General features: G+C 27.3%; 1 protein-coding gene across 1 annotated transcript; it reads right to left on the reverse strand.

Annotated features, from left to right (window-relative positions):
* Window positions 1-1996: 1996 nt before the first annotated feature.
* Window positions 1997-4499, reverse strand: LOC133036584 (CRIB domain-containing protein RIC6). The gene is made up of 3 exons (XM_061113096.1): window positions 4082-4499; window positions 3879-3979; window positions 1997-2859 (listed from the first exon to the last, which is right to left on the reverse strand). The coding sequence occupies exons 1-3, from the start codon at window positions 4158-4160 to the stop codon at window positions 2278-2280; spliced, it is 762 nt and encodes a 253-aa protein (XP_060969079.1). The 5' UTR covers window positions 4161-4499; the 3' UTR covers window positions 1997-2277.
* Window positions 4500-10446: the final 5947 nt, after the last annotated feature.

Raw genomic sequence — 10446 nt, forward strand, 5'->3', positions numbered from 1 at the left:
CCCTATATATGCAATAAAATTTTAAATGACCAATTTTAGGACCAAATTCAAATTTTATCCTTGTTCCAAATAAATTCACAGTAAATAAAAGCTAATAAATATTTGCAACTGTAAAGACAAGTACACCAAGTATTTTCTTTGTTTGTGATGTTTGTTTTTTTTTCCTTAAGCAAAATTATCAATTTGTGAACATTCTAGCTATTAATGCTAAACAATGGGATAATGTTATTGTGACTTAGTTTCCTTGAAAAAAAAAATATACCGCGCATTTTGATCAATTTAATTTTATTTTTTTTTGTTTTTATCTAAAGATTTCATTTAACTAGATCAACGCGGTCTCAACAAGATCGTTTGACAAAACATAAAAATCTTTAAAGAAAAATATAAATTATTACAATTCTTAACGATACTACCAAAAATAGATTAAAAACCATTCAATTGTCTAAAGCTTGTACTAATATCAAACAATTAGATTGTATAACACTAGCCCCGGGAAAATTTCGCTATAACCACAAAAGCAATTCCTTGAGAGCCACAACTTCAGCAATCTCTGGAGAAGTACGCTTAAGCCGCAATCACGAAATCCCAACCACGACCTGACCCAATTAATTCTGAACAATCTTACCAATACCATACCTTCCCTCCTCGCCAAACAATACAACATCAATGTTTACCTTGAGTTTTCTATAACCTGGTTTAGTCTATAACTCAGCCCCATCTAAGAGATACCAAATATCAAACGACAGAAATAAACTTCTTTCTTGAGTTTTCCTCCATTGATCAAGAGTGATACGAGCCAAATTGACAACGAATTCCACCTAACTTTTCTTACCGTTCCACAAATGTTGATTCCGTGCCAAGTAAATTGCCCAAACTAACATCACTACATGAACACTTTGATCATCAACCAGCCGTGAAAATAAGTGTAAAAACCAGTCTCTAAATGACCCTGCAACAACTAAGACCACAGCCAAACATACACAGTTTAACTGCCAAAGCTTCTTTTAAAATACCACAATCATTCAACACTAATTTTCAATACTTAGTTTCAACACTATTTTTTTATTTTTTAACTTTAATTTGAAAGAACAATCATTCAAAGATTATGGAAAAAAAAATGGTACAAGTCAAGTAATTTCTTTTAGACATTTTTGTGTAATTTATTATTTTTGAAGCCAATGAACCATTATGCGGATTACCCAGCCCAACATAAATTCCCCACTCTACCTATGATGGGGAATTATGTAACATGAGGACATTGATGGATTAAGATAACTCATTGATAGGGCCGATTCTGAGTTAAAATGGGCCATAGACAAAAAAAAAATAAATCCTTACTATAAAGATAAATGATATTTTTAAAAATTATAAAAAAAAATATTTACATTTTTTAAAAGATATTTTTTTAGGCTCCTAAAATGAGTGGGCCCTAGGCGCGAGCCTAGCCCGCCTATACCTAGGGCCAACCATGCTCATGGGGGGAGCAGTCTTCGACTCTCCACTTATTACCCAATATTATTTCCATTCCTATTGGCAAGCCATTTATATGATTGTTTAACATTATTTCATAATTTTGATTATCTCTTAACAACCTTGTTAGAGAGTCCTGTAATGGGTTATTTCTCTCATTATCAGGCATGATTCTGGGCATAGATAAGTTAGGTTTGTGCCTATAGCCCACCTAGCATAAGAATCTAAAAAAAAATTCTCCCTTTTAAATTTATCTACTTTTTTTTATTAATTTTAAAAAATACCACATTTTACTTTAAAAAGGGCTTCAAAATTTATTTTTTCGTATCACCTACTATACTTTAGGACGACCCTGCTCATTGTCAATTAATTTTGAGATGTATCGATACATCTTACATTCTAACAAAACTTATCATCTAAATAACATTACTTTGAAAATATTACTTTAGAATAATAAAAAAAAAAAAACAACTTTAAAACAATTACTACGTATAGATAAATGTTTAGAACACTATTGAAAGTTGAATTTATGGTCTCCAACAACATACATAGTAATTCTTGTTTATATTCATTGTTGGTAAACATAAAATTTGAATCTCCACATATTCTACCATAAGATTAAGAAAAAAAAATTAGAAAGTAAAAAAATGTTAACAATACAAGACTTTGATTATTATTAATCAAAGAAACCATTCTCTTCATCTTCTTCACTTTTTTTTTTTACAAAATGAAATTTCTAAAATCTACCAATTAAAAAACACACAAAATATATTTCAAGAGAAAGAGAGAGTAAAAGAGTGTTTTTACTCATGTAATTAACCCTTTAATATCTTCCGATTCATGACATTTTGGCTTTTGTCGATTATTACGATCACTTTTCTCCTTAGCTTTGGATATTAAATCGGGTACGGATACCGAACCCGACCCGGGACCCGGATCCGAAAAAGCAGACATGAATTGATCCGCATTATCATTATTATTAGCACGTGTTTTTGATGATCTTAACCTCGACGATCCACTTACTCCACCGACGCCGGGATTAGATTCTTTAGATTTCTTCCGGCGAGTTTTTTTGGGAATATCGGGCGAGTTTCTCACCGGAGAATCAATCGCTAAACTCGAATCAGAGGATCGTCTCGGACTATCCGTTGTATTTTTTGAAGATCTTCTGTGCTTCGTCTTCTCCGTTTTTTCTCTCGTCGGAGAGTCGGCGCCGATTCCAGCCGCTGTCGCCGTGGATGTATGACGCGATCTTGATGATTTTGGCAATTCAGGTAAGTCTCTAGCCGGAGAATTTGGTAGACGTGTAGTTCTCCGATTAGGATCTTCGCCGCTGGTGAGACTTAATGGTCCGTTGGCGAAAGCAGTGGGTGATTTGAACTCGTTCATCTGTATAGGATATGGCCTAATTAAGTGAGGCTTTGTCATAAATTCGTTAATTGGCGGGAAACTCATTTATATTTTTATTTTATTTTGAATTTTTGGCAATTATATCATCTCAATTCTCAACTACCACTTCATTTTCATTTAATATGAATTAGTAGTAAACTTAAGGTGTGATTAACTGTGACTACAATACACCTAATATCATATTTAAAAATAAATAAAATCATAAAAATAAAAATAAAATATTTAAAAAAAATAAAAAATATTATAAATTTTTTAAATAATAATATTAGATATACCAATATAAATTTAATACATGTACAAAAAGTGTGCACATAAATTGTCTATATTAGTAATTAATTGTAAAAAGTAGATGATACTCTAAATTTGCTAACAGTTTAGTAGTTTGAAGAATTTTATTATCAAAATTTGAGGTTAGAGGGTTAAGTGCAAGTGTACTGATAATTGAGAGGATTTAGTTGTAAAACACTCTTTTATTTTTTGTGGTAATATCCCTTTAACTTTACTTTTGTTTGTAAATTTAAGGCGCTCGTTAAATCTTATCGTTAAATAACTACTAGAATTACCACTAGTATAGAAATTTAACATTGAGATTTAGCAGATGTCTCAAATTTACAAATAGAAGCAAAGTTAAATATTATTGCTACAATTAAAGAAAAAAAAATGAAGAAATTAAGTGTATGAACTCAAATTCTAACAAAATTTCACTGCTAATTATCTTAATAAATCTAATAAATATGCCCAACTAAGACTCATCATCCGAGCCACAAAAATTTTACGGTTAATCGAGACTCTGTAAAAAATATGTTGTTTATGCCTTTTCCAGAGTTTCAACCAATCACGTGGTTCGAATTTTAATTGAAAATATGAATGCATAATTCTAACCAGTCATGTGACTCGAATTGTGAATTTTTAATCAACACATACACAACATTCTAAATTTAATGAATAATAATAGTAATAATGAAATACTATTTTCAATTTAATTAAAATAAATTTACCCAGCTGGGAGAATTTACAGAGGGACCATCCCAGCCTATATGGGCCACATGCTTCACATCAGTTGGAAAACCTATCTGCATTTCTGGTTCTTTTTCATTATCTGAATTAATTTGAAATTTCATTAATAATTATATATAACAATATTAAAATTCATAACAAAACAATAATAATACAATTAATTATATAAAATAAATTTACTTACCAAATATTTGAGAGATGTATCTTAAGCCTTTCAACAAGCCCTTCATCTTATTGTTGTTGTTAGACATTTTTATATACATATGTATATAAAAAAGATGTAATGGAAAATTAAAAAAACAACAATAATAATAATAATAATCAAAATAATCTCTCTCTTAGTGATAACTCATTTTGTAATAATAAATTTATAAATTGTTAGAGTATTGGTTGATCATGAAAAATTCAGAATCTTCTGAATTCTCATGCACTGAAATATTTTGTGTGCATTAATTCACCTTTTTTTTTTCAATTTTATTTTATTTTTTCTGGGAAAATAGAGAGAAGAAAGAAAAAAGGTTATGAAGAGAGAAAGAAAAGGGTGTTTAATTAATTAAAGATGAGTAATCGTTTATTTCGTCAATCTAATGGCTATGCTTTGTTTTTTGGTCTTAGGAATGAATGAAAACCATGAATTTTCATCTATAAAAACGGTGTCAAAACAAAAAAAAAAAAGATTATTAACTAGTATTAATTAATAATAACAATAATCATTGCTACTCTAAATATAGAACAGTTTTAACAAGTCATATGTTATGAGATTATAATAATAATAATAATAAGGTAAATATCATTTTTGTAAATTAGACTCTTGATTTTGTTAAATTATAATTTCGATTTTATATTTTTTAAAATAATTTAAAATAATGCATTGAGTTTAATTTTCGACAAAATAGTACATAAGACTATCTTTAATGCAAGATCTAAAAAATTGTGCTAAATTTGACAAAAAAATTGAGTTTGTACATTTAGTCCACTATTTACAATTGTGCTCTAATACACAAAATGTTAAATAAATAAAAAAAAAATAATTAATTATATTGATAGTCATTTGATATTTTATTCAGAATATACAAAAATTATTATTATTATTGTTTAAATAATAATAATATGGTAAATAAAAAATATAAAATTTAATAAAAGCCAATAAATCATAATAATTATTGTCACTGTATAAATTAAAAATTATTATTTATTATGGGCCAATTAAATTTAACACAATGTTATAGGGAAATTTACAAAAATACTGTAATTTAGGTTAATCTTTACAAAAATACTATCACACAAAAATCTTTTCAAAAATACTGTGTTTTTATAAAACACCAGTAAAACACAAAGCAGAACAACTCAAAACAATAGTAGAACAACTAAAAAATATCAGTAGAACACCAGTGAAACTTAACACAGTATACTGCAGTATGAAACTTATAAAAAAACACAGTAAAAAAGTAAAAAATAACATTTGGCAGTATTTTTGTAAAAAAATAGCAAAAGTTAGTATACCATGTAAATTTCCCAATGTTATATCTTGTTGGTTAGAGTGTATAACACATATTTGTATATATTTATGAAAATACTCATATTGAAGCATGTCACCCAACCCAATTATATGCTTACAAAATTTATTTAAATTAATTTTTTTTCTATATTTTTTTTTTTTTTGAAAAGTTTCTTTTCAAATTTAAAACCCTATTTCTTTAACAACTTTTTTTTTTCTTTCTTTTATATAATAAGCTATCTTTGATCAATTTATTTTTTTTTCTATAATCCACGACCACACATATTTAACATTATGAGAAAAAAAATTATTAATCAAATTATCAAAATATGTTCAATAATAATATATTTTACTTTTGGTAAATATAATTTGAATCAAAACAATTTAGTTGAAATATTAAAAATAATCTTGATTTTATGTTTAATTTTTTTTATAGGTAAAAACAATTTTTTTGTGAGGACTCGAAAATTTAAATTACGCTTTAGGTCCATATATTCTCAGGGCCGACTTTTTGGGCGAGAGTAATACTAAAATGCGTGACTTTTTGAAAAATTCTTAAATTACCCCTAAAATTTATCTAATTAAGAAAATATTTAAAGGTTAAAAACTTGTCATAAGATAATTTTAATTAATTATAAAATCTCAAAATTATTTTAAAAGATGAAGTTATTTGATTTTTTAATATGACATTATTTTTTCTTCTTAAACATGATAGCCCATTTTTATATACGGGATAGAATTCGTGTTTTACTTTTTCATATTTTTTATAATTAATAAGCTAATTACTAAACTATATGTATTTTATATATATATATAACTTCTATTATTTTTTATATATTTTTCAACAATATTTTACAAAAAATTATAATATATAAAAAATTATTAAAATTGTAATATATTTAAGTACTCAAAAAATTTACACTCTACAAATTAATTAATATATAGTTTTAGTTTTATATTTTTTAGTAGTTTTAATTATAGAATTATAATATTTAATATTGTATTTAAATTTTATTTATTTTTTAATTGATTGACAAATATATTATTATTATTATTACTTTCAAATGATAGGCTTTATTAATTTGACAAGTCATGTCTTTTACGCTAGTTTATTTATATTTACGTGTTGTGTCTTTTGGGATTGTCGTGCCAATTTATAGCATCGTATCATGTCGTGCTTTCATGTTTAGTTGTGCGTGTGCTTCTCGGGTCAAGTCAATTGCATACCATGTCAAAAAGTCCTGCTTATATTTACAACACTAGTAGAAAGTGCCTGGAGCTGGTGGAGGCGTTGCGAATTAAGGAAGTTTTTGAGTTAGTAGAAGACACATTGCTTTTCTCAAATATAGTCTTTTGGCGATTCAAGGCATACTCAGCAATGGTTAGATGCTATCTGCCTTTGGCCAAGTGATTCAAGATTGTAAAGGGTTGTTGGGTTTTTTGAGCATAGTTGTAAATACGTGCGTGTCAGCCTAATCTGACCTATATTTTGAAAGCCCAACAATAATATGGGTCATGTTGTGCTGACCCATTAAAAGATACGGGTTGTGTCGTGCCAATATCTAAAAGGATAAGCTCGACACGGTTTGTAAGCCCATATTTTCGATGTTTTCACAATTATTATCGAAAAACTAACAATTGTAAAAATAATAATAAAAAAACGTTGCATGTCGTCGTCCTCTGGTTCGTCTTCTCAGTACGTGGTGGTGGTGATGGACAAAGATTTGGTGGTTTTCAGCCTATAAGGCTTTGGTTCGGTGGGTCATCGACGGTGAGGACACAAAAGAACCACAGGGCATTTGTACTTTCAAAGGTTTGTGACTTCTGGGGTTTGATGCGAGAGAGAGAGAGAGATGGGAGAAAAAAAAAGTGGTGTTGGAAGAACTTAGGAGGCGTTTGGTTGGGAGGAATGAAAATATAGGAATAGGAATGGGAATGGGAATAAGAATAGGAATGGAATGGAATAAAATTTAAAATGCATAAAAAAAATTAATAAAAAAATAATTAATTTTTTTTTCTTGTTACATTGGAATGGTCATTCATTTCTTTTTAAAATGGAATAGTCATTCCACCAAAATGGTAGAAAGAGCATTCCATCGAAATGTCATTCCAATACTTTAAAATGCAACTAAACAAAGAAATGGAATGAAAATTGTTTTCTTTCCATTCCATTCTATTTCATTACCTCCAACCAAACGCCACCTTAGGGCTTTGGTGGTGGGCTTTCGGCGGTGGCGACGATGAAATAAAGGGAATTCTTAAGATCTAAAGAGGTATAGAGATATGTTTTTTTTAATTGAAATGGGTAGAATAGATATGTTAAGATAAATTAAAGATAAATTGGTATGAAATTATTTTAGATAATATTTTTAGATATGGGGTAAAGTTTTAGTATTGGGGTTTGTGTGAGTGCTCCTTAGCATTACCCAATAATATATGGGTGATATTTCTTCAAAAAAAAAAAAAATAATAGATGGGTGATATATCTATAATGAAGAGAAGAGAATAGTGTCTAGACTAGTGTAAGTGTCAGTATGGATGGTATATATATATATGAGCTGGTTTCTAATTAATTGACTCTCCTAGTGCTTATGGTTCAGACAATATTATAAACAAATATATACATAAAATAAAACAATAAATAAAATAATTCTTATATAGTTTCTACTTTCTAGTTAATTCATTTAAAATTTCTGTGTACCATAAGCATGGGTCCATTATGGGCCAAAACACTATAACAGAAAGAATAAAAAATAATGGTCAAATGAAAGTGTTAACTAATATTATTATTAGTTTTTTAATTCGTTATTTTAAAACCAAAAAAAAAAAAAATATTAGTTTTATGAAACAAGAGTTTAATAATTTAAATAAAATTAGTATACCGTTATAACTTCATTTTGAAATTTATGATTAAGTGGGTTAAAAATTAAAACTTAAACCAACTCATTTATAAATAAGTTGATCTTGCCCTATAATATAGTTTCAAATTTTTGGTAACTTATACATCCATTAATATGTTTATAACTAGTTTAATAAGTTTACAAAATTTTTACATTTTATTTAGTATTATTTTAATGTCTATTAACTAACTTAATAAAATAGGATATTAGCGGTAAAATGACTCAAATTTTACGTTTTGTAACACTTAACCGCATAAACTTATTTTTTAACGGCAAAACTATTACTGAACCCCATCCTCTTTTACTCTTTATAATTTCATTTAAAAATTTAAGTTAAGTACCACAGTGGATTGCTCACGTTTATACAAGTGAACCCGTGGTAAATTTTTAGTGGTTCACATAATATTAATTATTAAAACAATTATAATAAATTATTCAAAAATTATAAAAATTTAAAAATTAAAAATATACTAAATTTATTTAAAATAAATCATTAATTGTTTTCATGGAAAAAAGAAAAAGAAAGAAAAATAAAATATAATAATTTTTATATAATTTTTTAAACTATCTTTTTTATAATTAATATTATGTGTGAATCACTAAAAATTTGCTACGTGTGTACATGTGAATAATTCACTGTGGCACTTAACTTAAGTTTTTGGACGTAAGTATAAAGAGTAAAATGGGATGGGAGTTCAATAAGTTTTACATTCAAAAAATAAGTTTATGTGGTTAAATATTACAAAATATAAAATTTAAAGTGATTTTACCGCCAATATTCTTAATATAATCTATATACAATAAATTATTATAATAAATATAATATTGGTTGGTGTGTATTTTAAATAAATCTCCTATCGTTTTTTATTTAGGCATATTAACCCGAAAAATGACTTGTTTAACAAATAAGTTAGTTGTGTTCACTTGAAAATAATTTAAATTAGGAGTGTTCGCGGTGCGGATGGTGCGGTTTTTGACTATTTTTTCTAACCAACCCACACATGCAGTTTTTTTAATTTCCCAAACCGCACCTGCACCGCGACACTAGAAAACCGCACCGCAAAAAATAGTGTGGTGCGGTGCGGTGCGGTGCGGTTTATGTGGCTTGGACTATCACTAAATAATTAAAGTATCACAAATACGACAAAACTTGAGCAACACTTGTCAAAAATACCATAAGGCTTGAAAATATATATGAAAAAAAAAATTCAAGTTTCAACAAATAAATAAATAAAAATAAATATAAAAATTAGTATTTTTATAATATGCGGTGTGGTGCGGTTTGAACCGCATATTAATAATTCAAAACGTAAACCTCACCGCACCACGCGATTTAGGAAAAATTCAAACTGCGACCGCACCGTAATGAATTTCAAATTGTATTTTTTTGCTGTGCGGTATGGTGCGAGCGATTTGAGCGGTTTGATGAACACCCCTAATTCAAACTCATTTAAAGTAAATTCAAACACGTTTATATGGTGTCTTATATACCTATTTTGCCACCCTAAATATTCTCAAATTATAATAATTTATGGTCCATACATTTTACCCTATGTACTTATTAAATTTAGTCAATATTATTAATTGGTGTTTGACATCTTTCAGAAACGTACACGATAATTAAAATTTAATAATGAAGAAATTTAATCAAAATCATTTAAACACACGTGTTTTTATTTTTTATTTTATAACATATGAAAATATTTATTAATGTGATATGTGATGATGTAGGTCTCACATATGCAAACACATTTTTGAAAAATGAAGTACTTTCACAAACTTTGAAGTTGGTTCTTGAACATATAAAAAATATAGAAAATGTATAGATTCATATATAAAAAAAATAAGAAGATCTAGATTTTTTATTATAATTTTTTTATTAATATTTGTGTCGAAAAACACATACCGAATTTTTTTTTACAGCAGTGTTCCTTATAATTACAATAAATTTTTGTAAAATTTCGAATAATTTATAATGTTAAAAATAAATTTTAAATTTTTTGAACACGCATGCATGATAGATTGAAATATCAAGAACTCTATTTTTAATACTGTAAACTGTTCGAAATTATTCAATAATTTACAAGAATGATGTTATAATTATAACAAATATTAAAAAAGAAATTTCAATTTGTAATTTCAAATGTAAAA

Source organism: Cannabis sativa, chromosome 4, assembly GCF_029168945.1.
Source record: "Cannabis sativa cultivar Pink pepper isolate KNU-18-1 chromosome 4, ASM2916894v1, whole genome shotgun sequence".
NCBI classification, from domain to species: Eukaryota; Viridiplantae; Streptophyta; class Magnoliopsida; order Rosales; family Cannabaceae; genus Cannabis; species Cannabis sativa.

Bases quoted from the DNA above. Each gene is read 5' to 3' on its own strand.
- LOC133036584 (XM_061113096.1), bottom strand. From the start codon at position 4,160: ATGTATATAAAAATGTCTAACAACAACAATAAGATGAAGGGCTTGTTG. The intron at 3,980-4,081 runs GTAAGTAAATTT...AAATTAATTCAG, and splicing joins ATACATCTCTCAAATATTTG to ATAATGAAAAAGAACCAGAA. The intron at 2,860-3,878 runs GTAAATTTATTT...TATCCTATACAG, and splicing joins CTGTAAATTCTCCCAGCTGG to ATGAACGAGTTCAAATCACC.